This window comes from Labrus mixtus, chromosome 19, assembly GCF_963584025.1.
Source record: "Labrus mixtus chromosome 19, fLabMix1.1, whole genome shotgun sequence".
NCBI classification, from domain to species: domain Eukaryota; kingdom Metazoa; phylum Chordata; class Actinopteri; order Labriformes; family Labridae; genus Labrus; species Labrus mixtus.
In genome coordinates, this window is record NC_083630.1 from 7,726,994 (window position 1) to 7,754,626 (window position 27,633).

General features: G+C 43.7%; 1 protein-coding gene across 4 annotated transcripts; it reads right to left on the bottom strand.

Annotated features, from left to right (window-relative positions):
• jcada (junctional cadherin 5 associated a) lies at positions 1-26,532 on the bottom strand. Of its 4 annotated transcripts, XM_061064301.1 has the most exons (7): positions 26,219-26,532; positions 24,930-24,992; positions 17,852-18,166; positions 11,786-12,330; positions 7,992-8,945; positions 3,631-7,340; positions 1-2,318 (listed from the first exon to the last, which is right to left on the bottom strand). In XM_061064301.1, the coding sequence occupies exons 4-7, from the start codon at positions 12,145-12,147 to the stop codon at positions 2,284-2,286; spliced, it is 5,061 nt and encodes a 1,686-aa protein (XP_060920284.1). In that variant the 5' UTR covers positions 12,148-12,330; positions 17,852-18,166; positions 24,930-24,992; positions 26,219-26,532; the 3' UTR covers positions 1-2,283. The 4 variants fall into 4 exon arrangements, with proteins under 4 accessions (XP_060920284.1, XP_060920283.1, XP_060920285.1 ...); XM_061064300.1 differs by lacking the exon at positions 24,930-24,992 and having other exon boundaries at positions 17,852-18,153; XM_061064302.1 differs by lacking the exons at positions 17,852-18,166; positions 24,930-24,992 and having other exon boundaries at positions 3,631-7,334.
• Positions 26,533-27,633: the final 1,101 nt, after the last annotated feature.

Below are 27,633 nucleotides of genomic sequence, written 5' to 3' on the forward strand. Positions count from 1 at the left end.
TTTCATGCAAAGACTTTTATTTATGAATACTCTGCAGTACTGTACATTAGCACACATTTGTCTCCATGTCTGATCATTCTCAACGATCAAATATAGACAAATATTGTGCCTTCACAAACGCTTCCCTTTTCACAAGAATCTAAAAATACCCTTTTTTTTTTTTTAAATATGTAGCATAACTTTTTGAAAATAAAATATACATTATATGAAATATAACAGTTGTTTATTGGATAGACTATATAGTACCAAATGCAATTATATGCAAATTACACCTTCTCTCTGTGACTTCTTACGCATTTCATGCACACAAAAAAAAGAAGAAAAAAAAAAGAAAAGATGCCGCGCATACAAAAGAAGCTGTACATACTTCTGTATGAAAATAGAAAATATCAAAGCAACATGTGCACCAATAGTCTATATCATGTTACAAAGAACTTGCAGTACAAAAAGACCGACGATAATGACCAGATAACACCATAATTACCTGGAACACAGAGGTACGCGTACTGGGCTGGGAACAGGACAAAGACAAAACCTTCTTTATTTGAACTCCAGTCAGAGACACACTTCCATGCAAGTCCAACACCAGATCCAACAGGTTCCACGTCAAATACAGCCGCTTTTAAAGAGTGACTAACGGGCGTACAGAAGTTGCAGTTCTAGCTTTGAATTTGGTGTTAAACCCAGTAAATGTAGATGTCCAAATGCATAGCACAAAGTTTGGTTTGGTATGTTTTTTTTTTTTAATACTTGTATTGCTACCCCATAAGTGAAGTGAGTGTAAACCAATTGCCAGTTATGCCCACAACTTATAAAGCACTGATATGTGTACATCACACTACTGAACATGTTCAGACACTAAGATTAGCATCATCACACAAACGTTCTTTACAGTATCAACACTTAACGTCTTCAGCTAAACTACAATATTATTATTATTAGTATTATTGCCGGAACGACCTCAAATGTTTCTGTTTTCACTAGAGATGAAATACTGACGTCCAGTTGAAACTAGGATTTGCAAATGAAAAGTAGTGAGTGTGAAGTTCTCCACAGAAACAGTGTGTACAAGGCACACTGCGATCAATATAGCTACATCTATCATTTCCTGCTAAAAGCACTTCAGAAATCACACCTAAACTGAGATGTGTGACTGAAGAAGAAAAAAAACTAACATCCTGGTTAAATATAGACGTCTGGTAATGCCACAAAGTATAGATTTTCTACTTCCACAGTATGAGGACGAACGAAAAGCAACACATCAGACGTCTCTGATACACGTTGGGATTGCTGATGCTGAGAGTGACGGCAGCGGAGGACGGGGGAGGGTGTGAACACCAATCCTCCGAGTATTATCTCAGAGTATTTGAAGAGATTATTAGGGTGCTCACTCGGTAACATAAAGCCAATAATCTCAGCAGTGCAAATCCAACACTTGTACCAAAAGGTAGAGCTTTAAAGCAGACGTTTAAATGCGATGAGCTCCATGAAATGGAGACTTACTACTCGATTCATGTCACAAACATCCCACATACGACGACTATATTGCTCTTAAGTGAAACTATTCACGAATCCACAGTGTTTCTCATTGCATCCAGGCTCTCCGAGTACATTCTCTATCACACGAGTATAAGAATAAAGAGCACAGGGTTTCATTATTAGTAATACACCCAAAGACTACACTTCCAAAAAATCTAGTTTTTCCTTAACAGATATGAAAATATACATTTGTCAGCAATTAAATGTCTTAAATTGATTTTTTTATACTCTTCATAAAATCTTATAACTCTTTCTTATTTACATTTGGTGTAGGTTAATACTGATTGTAATGCAATACTGTCGCCTTATTTTCTTGTGTGTTACATTACTTAAGTTTGTGAAGCAGAAGCACTTTTACATTCATAGTTCAACTCGAGAAGGAGCCCGAGTGCAGACAGGAAGAATGACATGCATTTTTCCAAAAGAGAAATAAGACAACTTCACGGGAGGATGTCCATTTGTTGAGCAAAAAATAAAACTTGGGAGAGAGAGAGAAAATGAAAGGACAAGGGGTGGTCATGGTTGAAAAGGCCTGGAGAATAGGCACCAGGAGGGGCACCTTTATTTGGCTATAACAATGCTCTCGCAGCACCAGGACAGTCAGTTCTGTAAGAAATAAATGTGTAACAATATTGGAGGGTCACAGCTGACTAAGCCATGAGGTGAGATGAAAGCCTTTGTTGTTGGAAAAGGTGTTAACTTGAGAAAGACTGATTTCCACAGTGGTGAAGGCAGAGTCAGAGGTCACACTCTTTCCACTCGACTGGGGTCGTAGGAGTCTGATGAGAAAAGAGAGACAGAGAGAGAGAGAGAGAGATGAGTCAACACAAGCCAAACAAGTCAGAACAATATTATTTGTCCTACCTAAAGGTGGAAGTTCCCCTCCCTGTGAATTTTTATTTTTACCACTAGCAACTCTATAAAGTCATCTTTTATTGAGATTGGATTGTGCATCCTTAAATGTTCCTGTCTGCAGAAGAATTTGACATTTTGTTCCAAGATCTCCTCCACCTCTAAACAAATGTACTCGTGTTCTTTATATTTCGTAAAAACACTGGATATACAATTCAACGTTAAAAATCTGTCTCTCCAAAACATTTAGGCGTGGCGTCAGCTGCTGCTTTGGCTTTTTTTTCTTCTAATAACTTCAGATTAACATTTCTGGAGACTAAAATCCTCCAATAAACAAAAACGACAAAATGCAGTGACGTGACCTGAAAAACTACAAATACAAGGCTGGGTATATTCGATCTCCGGTGGGCAAGGCAGCCAGCGTTGCTGAAACATAAGATCAGGGTTTAGAAATATTGAAGTTTTGTGTTGCTGAACTGACAAAAAAAGATAAAACAGCAATATCCTAATCGACTCGACTGATACAATTCTGCCTTTTACACTGCACTGTAAAGGAAGAACGTGTGACACTTTACACATAACTACAGCAGAAATCAAGTATCTCATATGTAAACGTCTGAGTCAGGACTGTCTACAATGAGTGAGTCCCGGCAGCTGTGTTGTTGTCGGAGCCGTGTTTACATCATGTTTACACTAACGGGACGGCCTTACGTATAAAGTTATTTCACTAAAGGACTAAAGAAAAGAAGAATAACAGTCTACTCACTGCTAATTTGGATGTCTTTAGATCGCGGTCATTAAGTGTTACGTTATTATGTGCAATATGAAGCTATGCTAACGTGTTAATATTAGCCTGCTAACATGTCAATGCAGGCCACAGGTAAGTGCAGCTCAAGCAAAGGACAATTTTGTGCTTAATGGTGCTTAATTATGGTGCGTTCAAATTCATATCGCCTTTGTGAGATTGCGAGTGGAGAGGGGTTGGAGGTGTGCTGCTGGAGGAGAGCGGAGGCTTTACTAAGGCGGAGGTGTGGCCTAACAGCAGTTTGTTTTGGTTTAATGCTGGTGCTCTAGGGCGACATCTACTGGGTCAAAAAGTCGCACATTCTTCCTTTAAGAAGTACAATCAAAGTCATCAGTGTACACATTTTTTCTAAAACAAACATATGTCCAGGCTGCTTCACTTTGAAAGCAAAACAAAACTTTTGAAGGATCATCTTCTAATTCATTTGAACCCACCTGAGACAGAAAGCATATCCTCATCCTCCGTGTTGGAGGGGCCGCAGGTCCCAGTGCTGAAGCTGAGTGGCAGTGTTATTTCTCTCTTGGGAACACTGCGAGGTTTCGGAAGCAAAGGGGGCTTCTGGAGCCTGGTGCGCTGCTTCGGCTTGGGCAACTTTTTCCCCCTGGCACCTTGTGTTGTGTTGGCTCTACTGACCACGGCTGCATTCTGTCCCTCTGCCACCTTCTCCAAAGGCTTTTCTTTGTCATCCTCCACAATCTTCAGCTCCACCTTGTCTCCTGGTTCTTCTGCCTTGAATTCATTCTCTTGTTCTTTGCTCCCTTTAGTTTCAATATCGATTTCTTTATCCTCTTCATTTTCTGCTTTCAATTCAACGTCTGCTTCTTTATTTTCTTCATTTTCTGCTTTCAATTCAACGTCTGCTTCTTTATTTTCTTCATTTTCTGATTTCAATTCAACATCTGCTTCTTTTATTCCTTCATTTACTGCATTCAATTCAATATTGCCTTCTTTACTCGTTTCATTGTCTTCTCTTAGTGCAATCTCAACATTCAACTCCTCTGTCTCTCCTTCTCTTTGTGGTTCCTCACACATGTCATCATTGGCTTCTTCTTTAGGTTTACAATCGTCTTCATGATCCCCTGACTTGTACTGTGGTGTTTTTTGTACTTTTTCTTCCTCCAGTTTCTGTCTTCTTTCCTCTTCTCGTAGCTCCACGTCCTCCTCCCTTATCTCTTCTTGAACTTCACCTTCCTCTCTGTCACATTGCCTCTCGTCAGACTCTGAACCTTTGAGACTCAGGCGTCGTATTCGAGACACTGAGTCCAGCTCTTTTAGACGAGCCATTCGTTCTGGCGTTGACCTGCCCTGAGATGTAGTAGCTGAAGAGGCAGCAGAGTTTAGCTTGTCTTGCAGGGATTCGATCAGTTTGCTGTTTCCGCATCGCCCCTTTTTCTCCACATTACACACGCTGAGTGCTAACTTCTCAGTGGTGGAAACAGGCAGGGACAAGTGAAGCTTAGTGGGAGGGAACTCAGGCAGGTCCAGTACCACCAGGGACTGGCCTTCAGGGTCCTCATTGTCTGCACCATCACTGTGGTTGCTGCTGTGCTTTTGTCTGTCTCCTTCATGGTTCACATCTGATTCAATCTCCTTAACCTCATCCGCCTCTGCTCCCTGCTCAATAGGGAACTCCTCTTTCACTTGCACACACTCGTCTATCACCTGCTGTGTCTCTTCACCTTGACTTTGTAGTCTCCTGTCTTCAGTGGTGTCCTTATTATCCTGGTTGTCCTCGGACTCCATGTCAGCCACACCCAAAGCCTCCACTGGAACAGCTATGCCAAGGATTCGAGCGGCCCTCTCCTCAATGGACTCATTTTCAGGGATACCTTTTGCACTTTTGACTTCGTACAGGTTACTAAGGTCCTCTGCAGGCAAAGAATTGGCTTTCTCTTTAATCAATAAGTTTTCCAGGTGCTTGTCTGCTATGGTCGATTCATTCTTATACCTCATCGGTTCAGTGATAGAGTATCTTTCATCGTAATTCTCAAGCATAAAAGTAACCTCCCTGGTCAGTCTGCTGAAATGTGGTGAACCCTCTTTCTTAGGTGATCTGCTGCTTTCACTTCTGGTCCTACAGATACTCAAATTCACCTCTCCCCTGAATGGGGAAACAGTGTCTGGTTTAGGTTTTCCCTCTGTCTCAGTCTCAACCTCAAACTGCAGCTCCTCATTTGAATTGTGCTCAGGGCTACTGCTATTTTTAACGAGTGCCACCCTGTTGTCCCACGAGAGCTGCACTGACTGACTCAGCTCCTTATGATCAAGCGGAGAAGGGACTGACAGTGAACGCTTTATTGGCTCCCCTGGACCACCAGGAGTCTCTGTGTAGACAGTTAACCCCACATCCCTCAGCAAGGACTCTTGAGGAACCGGGATGTCCTGTCTATAGAGACGGTTTGACTCATTGTGTGGGCTTGGTGAAGGCAGGAGGGCACTGTCTTTGAGGCCTGGGTTTGGGAGTTTTGATAGCACATTTGTTGGTTGTATGTTGTTGGCCAGTGGCCTGGAGAAAGAACTCTTCATGTCCATGGAGTCTAGGTCAGCAGTGGAAGCCAAGGACTTTGATCTAACTTTGATACTATGGGGTATTTCTGTGTGCATTGGAGGAAGGCTGATTGCTTCCCTTCCTGGTTCTGGACCAGCAGTGAAAAGACCTTTACACCGGTCTCGTTTCTCATCAATGCATTGACCCCCATTGGGTCTCTTGCTAATCGTGTCTTCCATCACCTTATTTATGCTTTCCAGTTCACCGATGGCATCACAGGGTCGTCGGCTCACTGGCTTTAAGAGAAACTGACCAAAAGCCACTTGCTCTAAACTCTCTGGACTGGAGGTGCTCTTCCTGGGAGATGATGGCTGCTGATCACTCAGATCATGCGCCATTGATGGGGGGGATGCTTCTTGTGGTGAGGGTTGATGTGATGATGATTGTGTTGGGCTGAGTCGAGAAAAGGCGCTGTTGTTGGAGAGGTGAAGGTTTTTCTGGCCTGCCATAGGAAAGCCATAAGAGGAGCTACTGTCAGTCCCAACACAACTCTCCATTGTGGGGTCTGAAACAGACTGAACATGGTCTTGTTCGCAAAGTGGACTCTGGGGTTCTGGACTTTTCACCACTGACAAAGGTGAGCCAGTCTGGGTTTCCTGATTACGGTACTGGTTTCCAGGCCAGGACCCAGAATAGCACAACTCCTTGTCTTCCCTAGCTTGAAGTGCCCAGGCATCTATTATCTCCTTCCTCAGAGGAGCCCTCTTGTAATTCCTCATTGAGGATGTGCTGCTGGTGTGAAAGTGAGAGTAGTGGGGTTTGATGGGCATTTCATTTACCGACCTGCTCCGAACATTCGGGCTCTCTCTGAGGCCTACAGCAAAAGTGTTTGTGTTGGTGACAGTCAGGTTTGATACTGTCTCATTGTTGTTCTGATCTGAGGCAGAGTCTTTGTGAATAATGGTCGGTGTGTGAACAGGGACAGACACAAGACAGAAGATGGTCTCACTCACTCTTCTCTTGGTGTTCCTGTTGATTTCTGGCACTGAATCTGGGGCAATTTTCTTCACTTGGGTGATGGTTTCAGAACTCGATCCCAGGTGAGAAGAGCTCCTTGTTAATGGGGCCTGGAAGGCCGATGATGGAGATGGAGGAGGACGTTGGTTTTTGGGATATCTGTTGTTGCAGTTTTGGTCAGTTGCTGGGAAGTTATCTACAGTCTCTTTGTGCAAATCACTGTGCCACCTGTTATTGTCATTGTCGAAGTCGCTAGAGGACGTCTTGTTAGCATCATCAGCCAGTTTGGCAGAGATGAAAGGCCCCAATGGCGGGGGCAAAAAGGCACTGTCGTCGGATGCAGGCTCCGACACGGTGACACTGGGAAGCTCGTTGCGGATGTGGCGGATCTTGTCAGCGTCTGTCAGGGAGTTGCCACCCAGGGCTGAGGAAATATGGCGGATGCGGGGGTCATCAAAGGGGATATATTGGATCCCTCCACCAGGGTGCTCCTGGGTAGTATACACAGGGTACAGCTGCTTTTGACCAGCCATGATCCTTCCACTGTGAGGATCAGGCCAGGAACCAGCTGGATGTCTGGTAAACCAGTGAGATCCATCTGGAGCCACATGTATCTGCTGGTACACATCCCCTCTGTACCTGAAACAACACAGTTGTGCTTTATTTCAGCAATGTCTTTAAAAGAATACAATAAAATAAAAGAATGGCTTTAATGGTTTATTACCCATCTATGCTAAAGGGGAGAATTTGTAAATGTCACAAAATATCACTAGGGTACATAGAATAGAGAAGACAGGAGCCACTCCATTTTTAGGGAATAACATAAAACCTTTTCTAAAAGATCTACTTTTCTGGCTGGGGATCTAATGCCTGGGATAAAGGTATTCTAAAGATTCGAAGATAAAAAACTTCATTCCACTTTTTTTATTTAAACATCAGCAAAGATGTATTAGTGTGAAATGGCATACCCAATTAGGGGGCTAAAGTCATACACTTTCAAGTCATAAGATAACTTGGTACAACCAGAGATAGCACAGCAAACCTGCTATATAATGTGGCTTGTGATAATTTCCGTTTTCATTGTTACAACTTGACAGAAATATGTTTACTTGGCTAACTTAGCTATACAATTCATGATAAAAGATGTATTTTATATAGTTATATGTTTACAAAACAGAACATGTTGAAGAAGTTGACAAAATTGTATTAATATTAAACCATAGCCAATTAATAAAAAAAACAAAAATAACTCAGATATTTTTATAAGGGAATCAGAATCAAAGGACTTACCTGTAGTCAACTGTTATTTCCCCATATCCCCGACGGCCCCCTGCCATTATAGGAACTCTTTTATATGATGGAGGGGGGATGTATCCTGGAGGTCCAGAGTCTTGTGCATAATAGTCCAGTTGGGGGTCATCTGACCTTGATATGGGAAGTGGTGTTCTGTCCCTTGCCTGGGAAATCACAGAGTCTCTCCCAGACAACACCTCACAGCTTCCCCTGATCTGCTGGTGCATCTCATAGGAAGGAGGTCTGGGGGGTCGGGTGAAGCGGGGCTTTGGTGTCATTGAAAGTTGGTTGGCGCTAGCTGGCCTGCCATTTTCTGGCCAGCGGGGTGCCCTATAAAGATCATGTTGTGACAATGGGTGGCCATTGACCCTCCTGTACAGCTCCTGACCTGATGAGGCAATGTCCACATATTGCAGGCTCTCAGGCTGCACCATCCTGGGCAGGGACTGAGATTTAGCTTTGGTCCTGGGGTGGACAACCATGCCCTCAGGTGTCCTGGCATGAAGCCTCTGCTGCTCAAGTGCCCAGCGCTCGCCCTCACTCTGTGACAGCTGGCGGGCAAAGCTCACGGCTGGACGCCACTCTTCTGTCCCCAGGCTCTGGCACTTCCTCTCAGTTACCATCCTCCACTGATGGAGAGCGGCATCCCTCTGTCTCAAACGAGCCTGAGCCTGGGCCTGAGCTTGAACCTGGGCCTGAGCTTGCACCTGAGCCTGAGCCTGGGCTGCCCAGCGCTGCCTCTCTTGGGCTAGCCTCTGACGATCCTCTGCAGACAACTCCTGGCCTCTCGCTTGTTGAGAGCCCTCTGGCCTGCTGTAACACCCTGGGCCTCCTCCATGGGGATCTCTTAAGTCTGCGTAGTCCAGCAACACAGTGAAGTCCTGGCCTCTCCTCCTCCAGTATGCCACATCCTTGGACTGTGGTTGAGGACCTCTTGTTCCATCACAGAACCTGTGAGGGGGGACACAAATATGTCTGTGTCAGTATGCTTCAATAGTATTTGCCATAAAAAACAGAAAATGTTTCCCCATCCATTTTCCATCAACTGAACTATTTTTCTCTTTCCTCTTTATCTTTTCCAATCAGGATATCTCACAGTTTAAGCAGCAATTGGCCACGGGTAGTAGTGCATGGGTAGTCCTTACAATGCATATCATTTATTAGATTACATTAAATGCCACTTCTATGAGCTTCTTTCTGACAGGTGTTTTCAGGCTGCAGCTGTTTTTGAACACACGCTCCTATGCATCCCTAGCCCTATCCAAACTGTAGTTTCAAGGCACGTTGTTTACGTCCCCTTGCTGTTTTGCCTTCTCTATAAATGTTGCACAGTCGTAATGTGCGGACGAAGTGATCCCACTCTGTACCATCTTCGGAGCTTGTATCAGTGGCATTACAGGGGTCATGGTTCCACAATGTCGAAACACAATGTGAATTCATAGACTGGGGCATTAATATAACGCCATCACAGAATCAATATGAATGTACAAAGACGTCATGGCGGCAGAGCTTAGTTACGGTTTCAGAACTTTTGCAGAAACGCAGTATGAATACATGAACAATCACTCTCTGCTTTTAGTTGTCGCAGATTTCAGTCTGACTTGACACTGGACAGTAAGTTGCTTAAAATTGGAAGTGCACAATAGAATTACTTTCAAATGTCTAAGAAACCTTTGGGGTGTCTGAAGAGAGCTCTTGTGTTACTATTAAGTATGGGAGCTCAGGAAAGCAGTGGTTGTTTAATTCTTCAGTTCTTCTAAACCAGAATCAGTAAATTAATTTATCACCCTGGCCCCGATCTTGTTGATTTAAAGATGAGACAACATATTGTGGTAAAATACCCACATTGGGACAATTTGAGCAAATTATGACCTATAAAAACACTGATACACAATTATGCAGGATCTTAAAGTCCCACAGAAAAGATGAAAATAAAACATTTAGTCTACAATGATGACAGATTCAAAAAGGATATAAAGCATCTCCCACTAGATGGAGACAGGTGACCATAAGAAGCAGTGTAGTGTTTAGTAATTGTGATTTTCTATGGGGCATAATGAACACATTACACAATGACACACTGTTTCTGATAGTCCCGGATGTCCTCCAATAGAGATGAACAATTTAAAGGTCGATTCATTAACAATCTTTCTTTGCACACATCAAACGGTCTTCATCAGAAAAAAGAAGCAGCATTTCACTAAACCGGTGTTTATGAAAGCTCCTGCTATTTTTCAAAGAGGATGTTTGACAGGAAGCCTGATGGGATACAACAAGATGCAGTGGGTCTCCGCATAGAGCCTGATCATTTCAGGCTATTTGTGGAGTGACTGACTGAGTGACAATGCAAACAAGACGCAAGCACATGTGTACACCCCCTCAAGGCCAAGGCCGCTGAGCGTCCTTGACATTTTCATCCATGATCACCACTGACCAGAGACGTTTGCTGCGGGAGGAGAGAAGCTAGCCATGCCAATCGGCTAAATTTGAGGGCATCTCATGTAAGATGAGTTACCATCATTAGTCTAATTGGGTCTAAGTAGCACTGCCTAATGGGAGTGCCAAGATAGGCCCGTTCCTTATCTAAACTAAAGCTGCCAGGCAAAACGGATTTGGATGAGAGGAAAAAAAGAAGGATGAACAAACAACAGACTGAAATCACAAAACATATGTCTTAGTGATTCCCACATTCCCCACAGAATGCTCTGATAACACTGGCACAGCAGCGACATGAAAATGCGGATTACTCGTCTCAAAGAATAAAAACTGAAAAGTGAAAAACCACCAGCACAACCGCTGACATTACTCAAGGTCATCGGACTATTTTCAGATGCTCAGTCACTGGCTGGTGGCAAAAAGGGATTAGGGATGAAAAAAAAAGGGACTGTCAGCCAAACAAAATGTAAGGAAATAGGGAAACAATCTGATGAGCCTGCCTAATTGTGTGGACATGGGAACAGCTGTATTGACTTTGTCTCAGTTACAGCACACTAACCCCAGAACTGGTGCAAATAGGCAAATCAAACAATCCTGTTTTCAGGATAAAACAGATTGGCTGCAGCCTGGCGATATCTCTGGAAATATCAAACGCTCTAACAGTCCCTACCCGTGAGGGTTTCAATTACATAACTTCAGACCAGGCTAAATATAGCCTATCCTCCGTATACATATTTAAATAAACCCTATATGAGTCCTGTATAATTGATGGGTTCTACACGTGACATCTCGGTAGGTATGATTCTTGTGACACAGTGGGAGCAGGTTATTTATATACTGAAGGTAATGTTTGTGGGCAGAATGGGGAAGGGGGTATCCTGAAAACCTGGCAACTTGCATGTGTAAGACTGGGCATGCTCAAATGGGTGCACATAGGTTTGCCCAAAGCTGTTTTGATTACAACTCCAAGGTCCCATGTGGCAGATTAAGACTCTAGCACACATTATCCCTCCTCCCCTGCCCGAGACTTGATTGGGAAGAGGAGGAGAGAGGGGAATAGAGATGAAATGAGAGGAAGTAACACACAAGGGGAAAGAAAGAGGCAGGAAGGAGATGGCGGCAGGGACTGAGGAGCAGTGTTAGGCAGTTCCATTTAAGATGTCCCACAAAATCTCTATACTCTTCTCTTTGATGACTCATTAAATTTCATTAATCTGCTCCACTAAAATGAATCATTTTGTAATTAATCAATGCAGGATGAGGACGGTCCTAATTAGGTTAGGTTATGGGGGGGTCCAAAAGGTGTAGGGCATGCAAAAGGTTAAACATACAGGGGTCAGCAGACACTGTCTTACCCGCTGTCTGACGTCAGAGACTCCCCTAATGAATGGGTGTCAATTTGACCCTCCCGTCTGGACTGGCTCCTCTCCCTGGGTTCGTTGTTGTTGTTGGGACAGCCCCCGACGTATCCTTGGGGCTGCCTGGGTCCCCCACCATTCCCATAGGGCACCCCGGGCCCTCTCTCATATCCGTTCACTGTCCTAGGGCCAGGCATGTTCTCCAGGATTTCATGGTGTTTGCTGTAGGACGGCGGAGGGGACGAGGGAGCCTGGCGGGACGAGGAAGCGGGGGCTGGGGTAGGGGTTGACGAGGGGGTGTTGGTATGCTTGGGCAGCTTGTATCCATGAGAGATGAGGAGGTCCTCCACGCTGTACATGGTCGCATTTGTTTATGCTGGTGTGTTTTCTTTTTTTCCCCTTCTCTGCTTTTTTTTCTTTTTTTTTTTTTTCTTCTTGTTGTTGAGCGAGGGAGGAAGGTAGGTCGGTTGTCACAGCGTCTCTGCTTCTTCCCGACGTGCAGCGGCAGGATCACCGGCACAGCTGCGCAGCTGAGGCCATCACTGGGAAAAAAAGAAAAGAGAGGGACGACATGAGTAGACAGGAGGAGAGACGGAGAAAAGAAGGTGGCGGTAAAACCATTATCCCCGCTACCCGTGTCCCATTTTTCTCAACCCATTTGGACAGTTGGGACAAAACAAAAAAAAAAAGACCACCCTCCAAACCCAAATTCTGAGCCGCCACAACAAAACCAAGAACACCCGCCTTCCTATCAGCCTGTTCCTCCCTCCTCTCTTCTTCAGTCATCCTAGCAACAACCCTGTTTCCATCTCTCTGGGAGATCACAGACACCAAACCCACCACCAGCACCAAGGACAGGGGGTTAACAAACACCCTCACAACTATCCAAAATAAAATGACGATCAGTTTGAACAGATTTCAGAAGGATGCTGGTGCTACAGAGAAATGTCACTGTTTACAGTGGGCTCCCTGTAGACTCACATACAGTGGCTGTAAGGTAGCTGTTAACAGCCAACCCCTGCTCATGTTTTGCATGACTGAGACGACTGGGGGATTGTGTTCCTCTCTGCTCACCTCCGCCTCCTCTTGCTCTCGACATCTTTTCTTCATCTGAAAAGTATTTTCTTGTTCTAGTCTAAAGGGATGAGAACATATTTTCAGCTATATGCCCTAAAAAAATTCAAGACTTAGATAAGGGATTGCATACTTAAAGTCTACTTCCTTCATTTCAGAATCTTTAGGAAATATTTTTTATCGACATTAATACAGAAATGAATATCATAATCAAAATGATGTAGTATGCTCCATTCCTTCTTTATGGTGTGACTACATGTAGCGTTAAGTGATGATCTGTTATGAGATAAATAAAAATTCAAATGTGAAAAGAACTCTTTGTAAGTTTTAAGGGGCAATGTATCCTTCACTGGAATCCTCATGCTTGACGGTACAGACTTAAATGTTGTTTTGTCAATTGATTGAACACAGAGCAATGGAAGAGAAAACCTGAAAAAAAAAACCTGCCCCTTAATGAGTTTTATTGGGAGCCAAATGGTCCACAGAGGTACCCTCCCCTGCAAAACAAACAGGTCTGGGTTTCTATTTTGCTCTTCAGCATACACAGCACCAGGTGAGACTACGAGTCTATCTACTGCAGACGTTAGCTTAGTTTGCGCTTCTGCTTGTTTCCAGGTTAGGAAGGAAGAGCTGAAGCACCGTCAGAGGCCTCCTCTGCTACAAAACAAGAGGGCCCAGTAATTAACACCGGCGAAAACACTGTTTAACACAATTCCACATTAAACATTCAGTGTCTCTCCAATGCGCTTCAGTGGGGCTTCCCACTGGGGGCTGTGAGCCAAAGCTGCCACTTAGCCACTTTAGCTCACAGGCTGTCAAAAATCCTTCATCGCATCAAATGATGTAGGTCTGATGCAAATGATTATGTAGCACACAGCTAGCATGGATGGAAAACACAGAGAGAAATGTGCATCTTAGATACATAGATTATACACATATGAACCAGTTTAGGAGTGTGGAGATAAACAGTCAAAGCTTTGTATTGAATAACCAGATCAGATTTAACTGGTGACATTCTGTGTTGGGAAAAGACCCGTACAAATCTGTGGCGCTCAAAATTTAAAAAAGCTTGATTGTTTTCTCCTTGGTCTGTTACTATTGTTGTATGATATGTAACAAAGGGACCTTTAGTTAAATGAGAATTTGAAGGAATTTCACATGAAGGCCTACACGGGATGCCGCAAGAACAGTTAAGCAAAGGACAATTACACCAAATAAAACCTACCAACATACTGACATTGTAGAAAAATAAATGAGCAACAATCCTGAGCTCTCTGTCTAAAAAACAACTTCCTAGTATCAAGCACTGACGAGGAATTGAACTGATGATACCCAGGGTGCATCTGCTCGTGATGTAATGCCCTTGATGAAGCCATGCTTGCTGCCTTGTCAACAGGACAGATGCTGCTGCAGCCCACTCATTCAATACTCTCCACTGGAATAGACTGCCAACAACCTGGCTGTCCTTAATAAGAAATGGCATTCAGGAACAGCAGTGGGAGACTCGGTGCCAGAATCAAATGCTGTTCATACAGTTTAAAAGCCAATCACACTATGATTGTTTAATGGCAGAGCCAAATTGCTTGTTTTCTGTTTCTGAAAAACAGACGGCTGACACAGCCTCAACAAAATGTATTCAGCAGCAAAGCCATTTGCATTTGTTTTGCTTCTTAGCATTTGTTTAGCTATGATAGTCCCATAGAGATGGGAAAATCCATCTATGAAAGGAAAGTGACTCAGAGGGCAGCATCATACCCCTCCTGCTCCCTCCCTCCCTCCTTGTACCTGAACCCTGGGATAGCCTACTAGGTGATTATGAAGAGCCAAGACCGTGAAATGCCGCTCTCTTTGTATGTCTGCCTCTCTAATACGATTATCATTTTCATTTAAAACCTTAAACCAGTTAGTTTTGGAGGATTGACTCTTGGCGCTTACCCAGTTAATACTTTTGTTGAGTTTAACACTCTCCATTTCTATAAGTAATCTCCAAAAGGAGAGGCCGGTTCTGAACAAAAGTTGCGGTTGCTTCATTTGCTTCGGGATGAGCATGCAGACCTTAGATGATACATTTTATGAACTGGAGTTGAACTTGAACTGGGCAGCACGCCACCGTGTGACTTATTGAACATCCGTCTGAAATGCTGTAAATTTCAGCAAAATGGAATCTAAGATGCTCAGATTTGGGGCCATTTGTCACAACAGATTATAGACCAAAACTCAAATGCTTAAAAATAAATGTTCTTTCCACCGGTAACTTCCTTGCCCTTTACCCTACTAGAAAACAACCAGTTTGTGGTTTCTGATGTGGATACCAATCTAAAGCATTTTTACTTAAATTGCTCCTGGTTTAACTTAACTGTCTGAAATTATTCACAAATGATGCATTGATTTCTTCAGCTTCTCAGAAGGCTGCGTTCTTCAACAAATAACTTCAGTAAAGAATAACTTATTACATATTATTTATCAAATGTAATGTGGGCCACTATCTGCTCAGCAGTCATTCTAAGCACAAATGGATAAAGGTATGACTCGATTAGAAAACAATTTCTTAATCACATCAAGCATGGTTTTCTTGAATATATGTACTGTTGTATTGGCTCATATGAGCAAAAATATAGACGGTCAAAAACATCTGTGACAGGCCCATCTTGGCTCAATAGTATCAGTCAACTTGGGCTCAGTTAGTTGAGTCGGTCGTCTCTCAACTGGAAGGGCGGGGGTTTGATCCCCAGCTCCTGCAGCCGCATGTCCGATGTGTCCTTGGGCAAGACTCTTAACCCTAAGTTGCTCCTGCGGATTCTGAATGTAGATAAATGTGTATGAATGGGATTAGTTAATATTGATGGCTACTTTACATAGCAGCCTCTGCCATCAGTGTGTAAATGGCTGTGAATGGGTTTGTGTGACCTGAGTAGTCAGAAGACTAAAAAAAGTGCTATAAGCGAACATATATATCGGTCAACAGGCAAATAGCTGGAGCTGAGGCGAGCTTTAAACCTCCTGACACTAATCAAGCTCTCCAGAAAATCATAACGGGTGAGTTATATTAAAAAAATCACCCCTTATATACAGTGTGTACCGACAAAGAATAACTAGTAAGATGAAATTTTTTTTTTTTTGGACCAGGCTGTAAACCTCTTAGTTTTGGGGTGTTTGGGACTATTGGGTCTTTTGGAGGCAGCCTCAAGTGGACACTTGAGGAACTGCAGTTTTTTCCTCACCGGAGATTGCCGCTTGCTCGGAATGTACCAGAGACTCCACTCATTTTATTGACAGTTTTTCCATGAACTGTAGTTGAACTTGTGCTGGGCAGTGGGCCAGAGTCTGTGTTCAATAACTCTTACAGTGTTCCTGAAATGCTGTAAATGTCCCGTAATCCAAGTATCAGGGATGGAGAGATTTGTGACCATTCTTCACCACAGATTATCGACCCAAACTCGTGTCAAAAGAAAGATTTTGTTCTCTTTTAAATATACATTTTCTTCTTCTGTACTTTTAATTAAGCTTGAGCAGCGGGTCTCCCTGCAGCTCCAAAGGCGCCTATCAGACTGCAAGATCAGAGTCAGATTGATATCACTACCCTTTTCCTCCTCTAGATGAAGCCCGCCCCTCTAACCAGGCTAAGGCTTAATTAAATGAGCTTGAGGTCAGGGGCTAAGTACATTAATATGATGATTCACTTTTGTTATGATATATGCACATTAACCTGTCTTAACTGCACACCCATATGCTGTCTAATCTCACTAAAGCCTTAATCTGAGGCAATTGCTCCTGGTGTCATCACTAAATGAGGATTATCTCCATCATCAGTAAAAGTGAGGATTTCCTCCTGTAAAGTGACCTGCCATCGCTCAGTCGCCCACCCCCCGCCCTGCCCCCCTCGCCCCCCCCATGCCTTCCTTCCGTTGACAAGCTCTGTTTAAATACTCCTAATGCTGTTACGCAATGGAATTACCCATTTTATATCAAATAAAACCTCAGATTCAAGCAACGGTTTGCAACAATGGTCTGCTTTCATCCGCCTAAACACAAACAACATTGTGTTTCACTACAATGCCTCCTTGTGTGAAAAAGACTGGCGTTACAGGAGCATGAATTTGGCAACCTGGGGGAAAAAAAAGTGCAGATCTCCTGCATTTTAATGACATGGCTCACTCAAAAGAGACCATAATGATTTACTTTATGGATAGCATATGCTGCAATGTAAGCTAAAAATAAATGGAACCACATGAGGGCTGACATTTACCTACAGACGACCCCCACACCAGCCCCCACTTTGTCTCTTATCAGCCACTATTACTGAAACAGATTTTATATTTGCAACACAGTGACACCTGCAAGACCTCAGCCTCTATGGTCATGTGAACTTATGTCCAGGCCAAATGCGTGTTTGTTAAAAACAGATACAAGCATTTTTAGCTGTGTGGTGGAGGGCCTGTGCCCTTCCTACTGGTGGCTGCACCCGAGGCAGGCTGCAGGGGCATGACGGCTTGCAGGTTGACAGTTTGGTGTCAGCTCCTTATTCATGGCCCAACTGAGATGAGGGCATGGTGGGGAGGTGGGGAGGAAGGGAAGCAGAGGAACAGCACGGGTGGCAGACAATGCAGGACAGAGACCTGAATAAGGCCTCAGGGTGGACAAAACTGCAGAGTGAGAGGGTGTTAGCAATTATTCCAGATTGCATGCACAGGTTACAGGCTATTTAAAGAAAGCACTTCTGAATATCTAAAAAAATATGACAAGTTGGAAGTACAAACACAGAAGAGTTTCTGCACTATGATCAAAATAAATTGAGTACCAGTCACTTATGGTATGCAGAAGAAGTCAGAGAGTTGTTAAAATAGCACATCTGAAAGTAAAGAACTACAGACAAAAACAAATCTGGATTTAACAGGCCCCAGCATAAATACACCACAACAAAAGAAATCATAAGCCTGGGACCAAAAAGACGATTAGCCTGCTTCTCAAAATATTCCACAAGAGCCGCACCTCTCCAACACATTGTTCCCAGTCTCCTTGGATCTCAAACAAGTGACCCGAGTGGGTGTGTCCTTGGCTAGTCTCTGGCCTGCATCTGTTAGGGCAGTGCACGCACAGGGGTTTCTCAGGGATGACAGCACATCACATTCAGCAAGCAACAACCCTCCACGAATTGTTTATCAATGTGACATCACTATGTCCAGCGGAGGGGCCGTCTCTCTTCCTGAGGAAGTGCGTTGTTGTGTGGACAGAGGAGCGCCGATGATGTCGCAAGTGTTTCCAATCAGGCTCTCTGCAGGCTCCTGTTTGTCCTGAGGAAAGAAGCTGGAGGCCTGTTGTTAGGCTCGGGTCGGAGGAATTACCAGCAAAAACAACCTCAGGATATATTTTACCAACACTGACCCCTGGAAAGCACAATGTTTCCCACCTCAGGTGGATGCAACTCAGCAGCTTCAAGTGTGGGCCTATTATCTGAGGAGCTATCTGCCCTCTGGACACTCACCATCCATCAGAACATCCCACCGGGCTCAGAAGCCATGAGACTATAGTTTAGGGCAAATACTAAACATCAACCCCTAAACATGGATGTTGATTCAAGTCATCAATCAAGGAGACAGCAAGGGGACTTTTGCCAGTAAAAAAATATATATATATATTTTATAATGCTGTGCCATTTAATGTACACAGAAAAATCTAAGAGCTAAAGGCATGTCAAACCGTTCATTTTTTTTACCAAGTTCTGACAAAAAAAATATAATAATATATATAATATATATTTTCACCAGAAGCAGAATTATACTTAAAGATTGCCTCAAGAAAAACAAAAACCTCATGATCAAAATGGGCACCATTACTAATGTTTATTTAAGTGTTCCTCTCAAGCTATTTTTCAGCAGAACTACGACAACTGGCTGAGCTGTCCATTTATTTTTATTTTTTTGGGTCAGGATTCCTTTGGTCCTTCTTCATGTGTTAAATTATCTGCAGAGGACTCTCCAAAAACATATATACCCCTTTTTTAAAAACACTGCATCAATCAAGTCATACTACGAATCTGTGTGTTTCCAATGCTTTTTGGTGGTACTTTGAGAGCTGCAAGCCACGCTCCAACAGTAATGAGAAAAGTAGTAACCTAGAAAAGTTTAATGTTCAGCATAGCGGGCCTTTTTTGTAGAAAACTGATAAACTTACATCTTGAAGGTAAAACATGTAGACTTCATATTTAACAGCAGTAACTGTGGTACAGTCCTTCTGTGATCTACTGCACGCTTGAAGATTCAAGTTTAAATAATCCACTTTCTTAACTATCATGTGCTTTCTCCAGCGCCCACGCCCCTCCTGGTAGAGAGGGTAGCAACAGGCGGGGCCCCGAGCATTGTGATTCAATAAGCTCATGTGGAAAGGTTTCGTGAAAAACAAAACATCCACTTACATTATTTTGTTGAGTATATCCCATGGCAACAGTTGTTTTGCTTTTGTGAATGGCAGCTCACAGACAATAGCATGTGGGCTGCAAAGATATTCCCGCTGCATTTGCCTCAGTCCAAAACTTATTACAGTCAGGCTGCATTGGCAGCGAAATCAAAGGCAGGATGGGGGCGGGGGTAGAGGGGGGGGGGGGGGGGGGGTGGAGGGCTCGGTGGTGTTTTTACTCCACCATATTCCAACACATCACAGTCTGAAACCCAATAGTCTGGTTTTGATTCATTTCAGGCTGTCAAAAATAGTCCAGCCAAACGTTAGTCTTGCGCAGCATCAGTGTTTCATCCAAAGAAGAAGTTCAATAACAACTGGCTTACACACAAGAACAGTACAGCTGATAGCTCATTAAAGTAGAAGACCAAGCTGTGCAGCAACCAGTAAGACACTGATGATGTGAGGGTAAATACATCAACGGGTTCATTTTCTATTGTACAGAAGGTTTAGCTTAGTACGGCTGACGTGTAGCTATTTGACGTCAGGAGATTTCCTTCATCTGAAAGCATCAAACACTGAAGTACCGTGGAAGATGCAGGCCATTTGCTCCAAAACAACACAGCTCATGCCAACATTTGACAATTATCATTTCATAAGAGAGAGAAGAAAGAAAGGAAAATGAGAGGTTATTAGGCACGCTAATCCACCAAGGCTCTGTTCTCAAACACAGTAGGTTTCACCTGCACTGAACTATTTCCAGCCCATGCTGTGTTTCTGAGTATGCCAAACTGGCTTCATGGTAATTAGTGTCTGTCAAGGTCTGGGGCTTGCTAGAGATGACAGTGGCATGGTTTATCAGCAAGAAACACAGTGATCAAAGGGTTAGCACGCTCTGGCTTGCTGCTAATCAGATGGACTCTGCATGCCTCTTGCACTGTATCAAAAAAGGGAGGGAACAATCTGACATAAACGTATTGTATGAAGACAAAATGTCAGAGACTAAGCCTCATCAGGGTTGTTTAAGCACACAAAGAGGAGGATATTATAAAGTTAATTGTACGCTTAAGAGCCCATGTGAGATGTGTTTGTTGAGCCTGAGGCAGATCACCAGATTTTAGAACCGAAAAAATCCCCCGACTTCCCAAATTGTGACCAGAGGAGAAAAGTTTTAACTGTGATTTTTGCAGCAATGTGACTATGTAGAACTGCCCAAAACAGCTGATATCATTACAAACTCGTCTACTTTATGAAACATTATCATACACTGTCAACTAGTGCTACGTAATGAATCACTTCTCTACTCTCCCTGTGATATGATCAGGCTCAACAAACACATTACAAGAGGCTGCATTGTTTAAAATGAAGAGTCACTCCATTCTAAAAGGTGTTCAGTGTTTCCCCAGTGTTGGGGGGGGGGGACACGCCGGCACGACACGCCGACACGCCAACACAAACACTTGAAGGAATCTTGGTGTTCATACGTTACTTTTAATGACAGCAGTCCTTTTCTATCAGAAAGGTATCCTTAAATGGGGCGGGCCGCCCCCCTAATATAATGGTAGGGGAAACACTGGTGTTGTAGAAGGTACATAAGCTATGTGCCCAGCTACAACAGGCAGCGTGTACACCTCCATCGGCCACATGGATGATACAAACAAAAACAAGCTGAGGGAAATCATTAAGACAGACACCTGGTTAGTCAGGCTGGCTAATATATATTTTTTAAAAAGTCTTACATTGAATATAATCATATTGTGGACAAACTGTCCCTGGCAGCTATAATTTGTCAACCAGGAAAGCTACTACTGCGTGTTGCCCTGTAGGCGGACATTGTTGTTTGTTTTGTCAGCTGACAATCAAGTGTTTGCTGTGGCTGGATGACAGATGACACTCTCCATTTTACACTTTTTAAAAGCCCTTGTCTTTGCATGTTAAACGTTCCACCAGCACACTGAAATGGAGTTGACCCAGTGTCGACTGCGGAGTTCGCTAGCATGCCAGCTGAAGACAAGGAAAATGGGGTTGACAAAGACATTAGATGGAATCATTCATTTGGATTCAGGAGAGGACTTGTTTTCACAGACCAGTAGAGCCAAGGAACCGTAAAGGGAGAATGCACACTTTACATTTGGTTATTCTTACAGACCAACATTAGGCCCTGTGTCCATCTAGGGTTATTTCCGGTCAGAAAAGCGCTGGCTGTACACTCAGGAGTGTTAGCATGAAGCGTTTGTGCGCTGAAAAGAAAAGCGCTGCACGTCTGTCCTGTCTCCATGACAACAGTCTGTTGACAAAGGCCGCTGTATGACCGACACTGCTACATTACTTACTGCATGTTGTGTATTTGAGATCGTTTTTTACCCAATCAAGAAGATGTGGGTACAAGACACGATCCGTAGGCAGCAAAACTACGGGGAATATCATACATTTGGAAAATAGCGCTGGTGACGTCAACGGCACCTTTCTGAAAAAAAGAGCTCGGAGCGGCTGCGCAAAAATGGGCAGAGCGCTTGGAAGAAAAGCCGCTGGGCGCTGCGCTTTCTCTTCAGGCGGCCGTTTCCCGCTGTGAACGCTCTCTAACCATTGTAAACAATTGAAAAAAATATGCAGACGCTCAGAAAAAAACCCGTTAGTTGGACACAGGGCCTTAATCGACTGCAAAGATTTCTTATTATTATTTCATATTGTGCAGACAAACACTTCTGAGTTGAATTGAATTCATCATAAAGTGACACAATGAGACGCAGCACACTCTGCTGTACGAACTTTATGACATAAACGTCTCCCAGGGCTGCACAATAAATCACAATTCTATCGTTATTGCATCATGTGCATTCGCAATAAACACGTCGCAAAAGTCTGAATAGATCACAACAAATATGAAATGTGATTTTGCAATGTTTTCTCCCTCAGCATGTGTACATTTGAACTGGAGGTTGTATTACAGCCATGCTCTAATACACTTTTGATGCAGTGAGATTAAGCATAAACAGCTACAAATAATTTCAATTTATTGTATAAGTCCAAACTGATTAGGTTATGATTTAAAAGTGAGGTTTGTGTCAATGTCTTCATCACGGCAGTCACATGAAACTGACACGTAGAAATAACAAAGCAGGCAGCTCAGCCATCTGCCAAACACATGAACATCCACCGGCTACGTCATAACAGCGTCCATGCTAAATGTGTGTTTCATTTCAGCCCTCAGACTTACTGTCCTGCTTTCTCGCTCAGAGACACACACTGGCAGATGTCTGTAGCCTTCACACGTTTCTGGCTGGCTACATCCACCACCCCGCGTCCTCCTGCCTGCGTCACCTCGGCTCTGACATCACATGTGACATCAGGCAGGACCTCCGAGGGGATCCCTGTAGCCGGGCAAACATCAGATGACTTTCAAAGGCTACAGCCGCAGCTACCCAATGGCAGAAAGAAAAAAAAAAACGAATTTTCTTGATGCACTTGGCCTAGAAATTAAACCAAAGAGAGGCAGAGAGCGGACAGAGAGGGCGAGAGAGAGAGAGGAGAGGATAATCTCTAACCTGCTGATACAACTAGATCACACACACACACACACACACACACACGCATTACTGGAAAGGGAAAGTCTAGCCCTGGGATAACCAGACTGCCTGCAACATCAGGAAGTTATCCAAGCCCACACTTATCGCCGGAGCACTCCTGAAAGTTGAACTGGTATGACTCATTTCATAGCCGTGGAGGGCCCCTTCCAGTTTTCGCTGACCAACCCTTTCCTTCGCTGCTGGAAGGAATTAATGAGCTGCTTCCCTTCCTTCTTAATACGCTCCCCATCCCATCCCAGCACACCCCCAACCCCCCCCCCTCAGGGCATCTAGCAGGGTCTTGTGTTCACACACCATCCCAGTCTCAAGGATGTGTGAAAGACCTACCACAAAAAAAAAACACTCCCACGTTTCACACACTGAAGATCTTTCTTACTTTCTCCTGTGAAAATATACGAATGCTGTTGAGGCTTTTCTTTTCTTCTTCTTCTTTTCTGCTCATCAGCTGCAGTTATCTGCAAATGTGTCCCGCACACAGTGTAGAAAAAGCGTCTTTACTGACATTTACAGACAGCTTCGGATGCAAGCTCACTGAGCTGTGAAAGGTCTTTGCAAGAAGGAACAGATCACTCCCGGCAACAGTTCGCCCATAAATACTCGGGATGTAATTCACCAGTTCAATCACGGCAGATACGGTGTGATATACAATATTCGCTGGTATCAATAAGTCTGGCCTGAACACATTGGATAAAGGCCTGGGATCGATATGAGACATAAAAGGCTCATTAATCAAAAGTCAGTTACATCTATAACAACTTACAGAAAACTAAGGAATGGTACATCTGCCCATTTGAATGAAAATCTATCTTTTAAATAAAAGGGGATAAGATAGACCGTCTTCCCTTCACAATAAAGTGCCATATTCCTCATGTCTAAGTGCAAAACTTAACACTCGCACTATAGTGTCTATGCTCTGTTTGCTCTGTGGCAAGCTGTGTTTTGTTTCCTTAAGTGTTTTACCTCACAACAGCCGTGTTTGCATGTGGCATTGCTTTATCTGCTGGCACTTCTTTCCCCTGAAAAACACAAAATATTTCCACAAAGATAATTTATTCCCTGAGAGGGGGAGAAAGTAGTTTTATCGTCCAGCTTGTTTTGGCTGCTTTCGATTACCTATCTGGCTCTGGGTGTGGGCACAGTGACGCAGACGTGCCGATGGAAATTCGGAGTAAAAAGCGGAACGTCGGGATGCTTGATAGGGTTTGTATCAAATGGATTCATCTATCGCTGAGTTCAAGATCGATGAATCCATCGTGATGGACTGATAAACAAAGACAAGAGCCTGACTTACATGTCGGTTGACTGATATGGGCTCAAGCTATATAATAATGTATATCTCACATTTATAATTGGAGTTATGATGCATAAAACAACGAGTTGGCTTCATGATGAAGTTGGTCAAGCAGAGCATCCTTCAACTCCATAGTTCACTCTCTGCACTGTCTGCTACAGCCCAGTATCACAGCTATGACTTGGTTGATAATGTATAGTTTACAAGTGACTTATTTAACCTAGCAGCATTCCTTAGTATAGTAACATTCTTGTAACAGTAGTGCCAAATCAATGCATTGAGTTTTGTATCTTATGTTTGATTTTTTTCCCCCTCTACACGTGTACGACATCAGTGTCCAAAATCCGATCTCAGCTGGGCTTTACGACAGACTTGAGGCTGCAGCATGACCAGCCGAAGGAGGAGTCAATGACATCTGTGGGGATAACAACAGCAAACTGCACAAACATCTGTACTTCAGAGCATGCTACTCCACCTTATTTACTCTATTTAAAGTCTTCACATAGTCTTGGACTTGGAACAGCTCAGGTGAAATCCTGGCTTTGACAATGTGGCCCTTAGAGGCCCCTAAGTGACAGTAACCATTCGTGTGCCAGACCTTCTAAAATTAAAGCCATTAAGCAACACTGTGACATAATTAGAGGTGCGAGTAAAGTGCCGCGCCACAGCAGTGTTTCATCCACCCAGACTTGCAGGCTATTAAATATTACTATGCTGTAAAAACCTTTTAAGTTCAGTGTTCATTATTAAAACGTAAATCAGAGGCATAGAGCTCTATATTTACCAATCTCAGCACACTGAGGTCAGGACTGCTGTTCTTTACTGTGTAGTCATGCAAGGCAGTGCGTGCAGGAGGAGGCTGCATGGGGGAAGGAGAAGAGAGGTCAAGCAGCAGCCATCATCATGCAAACAGCAGGTGTGACAAAGTGACAACATGCAAACATCAAAGCAAGCTCAACTTGGCATTAAACCATTTGCCAAAGGGGGGCTGTTTGCGGCTCATTTGCATATATCCATTTGGTGCTTCCGAGCAGAACCGAGAGCTGCCGGACCCGAGTGCGCCTCGCCATGTCGTTATGAAATGATTGACAGGTTTGGCATGAAGCTAGCTCCCGCTGGTTCCCTTCCTATGCAGGTTGCTGCCACGGCTTTCTAGCCTGGCCCAAAATGCGCGCTGCCAGCGTCCACTTTAACATCTGCCGTGTCAGGTCTCCTTACAGCAGCAATTAGATTAATACTTCTTTTAATGAGATTTAAGACTTTACACGGATAAGCAGAGGTCCTTGGTTGAATTCGGCGGATGAATGACCAACTATAAAGACAGCATGTCAACGCTTGCTCTGTTTTATAACTCCATATGCGCACTGTCGCCCGATACACAACATTATGGATGCTCGAAATTAAAGGCAAAGCAATTCCACAAGTTAAAATGTTATATGAGTTAAAGGCTTTTGAAGGCAGACAGAGTGCCAAACGAACACAAGGCATGTCTAAAGTATTTCGCTTAAGTCCTCAAGTAGTGTTCTCTTGATATGAATATCGACTCCTGCGGGGGAACATTTAAAACTGCGTATTTTGCAGGGAGTTTGGCCTCTCTTCCACAGCCCAGAGAACGGCACATACAGCTGGGCTAGCGCTAGCCTGGCTAGCTCCATCAGCAATCTTTAACCTTCAGCTGAGAGGAGCGCGTCCGCAAACAGTGGCAGGCTTCTCCACCGCACACGCTTCAAGTTGGGGGGGGGGGGGGGGGGGGAATAAAGACCTCCGTCCTCCCAGCACCCCTTCACCTTCTAATACCGCGTCCTCGCAGAGCCACAGTCCTGTCCTCAATCCTCTAATCCCGGCGGAGGAGGCAGGGACAGCCGGGCAGGAGGCAGAGCTGGCTCGGCTTTTGGCTGCAAGTTGAGGGAGCGCTGGAAATGTTGAACGCAGAGCAGATGCGACTCTCAACCTCTGTCTGCTCCCTCCAGAAGCAGCTGCCCGCCTCCCCCGCAGACCACATGGGTCAACGAATAAGAAAACATTAATCCAAACCAACGTCTGAGTTAAAGGCGGTGTGTCGCCGGACCTCGGAGACAGTCTTACCTGTGAAATGCGTCGTTGCGTTGCCGCCTAGTCCCCAGCGCTCATCCCCGCCGCTGCTCTGGACGGACTGAGCTGGAAAGTGTTGAAGGAACAGCCCCTCTACAGCACAGCGGCGAGGAAACATCCCTCCTCTCCTCTCCTCTCCTCTCCTCTCCTCTCCTCTCCTCTCCAGAGGGGAGGCAGCTGGATGCTGCTCACAGATAAGGTCACTCAGCATTTCAAGACAATATAAACTTATCTATCTATCTCTATATATATATATCTATCTATCTACAGTCGTTTTGCAGAGCTACACAATTACTTAATTAACCCTCATCCTATCAATGTCTAAAATAGAAAAAGCCACAATCATGAAGGCAATGTGTTTCTGCATTTCAAGTTACATAACTAATGTAATCTGGAGCAGAAAAACAAACATAGATTTAGACAAGTCACATTTAATTTGCATAATGTCACGAACAAAATTCATTTAATAAAACATATAAATCTTTGGCTGCCCTATCTGTGTCTGTCTCAGTTATTGCCAAGGACCTGATCCCGTGTGACCCTTCTGAAAGATGAGATCCATAGTGAATATGAACTCAACAACAACCTGACCTGTGGCTCCTTCACTGCATGTCCTCACTCTCTCCCTGAGGTCTGCATCATCTACTGTCCTATCTCTAAAATAAAGGCCAATATTGTAGGGCCTGACCGATATGGTAATTTTTGGACCATAACCGATATTGGGGTGGGAAAAAAATCAGATACTGATATCTCGGCCGATATCTTAGATCCAATCTGTAGAGATAGATAGATATAGATATAAGCCCCCCTTTCGACCCGAGGAACTATCCCCCAGAACTTTGGTCTTTTTGAGTTATTGCGTTGATCGCTCAAATGTCGCTCACTTGTGGAAAAGATATGCAATGAAGACAAGATGCTCACTCAACTGGAAAGTGACTGCGCATGGATGTGCATCGCTGCTTGACAATCTGGAGCGTGATGATGCTTGTTGTAGTCCATATAACACACTTTGCTGGTGACAGCCAGGAATATAATTGTTAGTGTAATACAATGATGCTCAGATGAAATGTTATTCAACTGGTGAATAAATCTAGTAATATCTGTGATAAAGTTAGCCGATAGCGATAGTCACTGGATATGCTAATATCGGCCGATTAATCGGTATAGGGCTCTAATAAAAAGCCCACAAAATATAAACCATTAAAAAGCACTGATTAAAATAAACTGCAGACAATGATTATTAGGAAGTTATCCAGAAAAAGTAACTAATGAAGTCCTGTCAAACTGGAACAATATGGTGAGGATCCACTGGGATTTGTACTTTTTGGGAGCTTTTAAATTTTGTCTTGACTTTTTTAATTCCTAAGGGAAATTCTGGATTTACACTCTGCTATTGAGCGCTTCAGAGC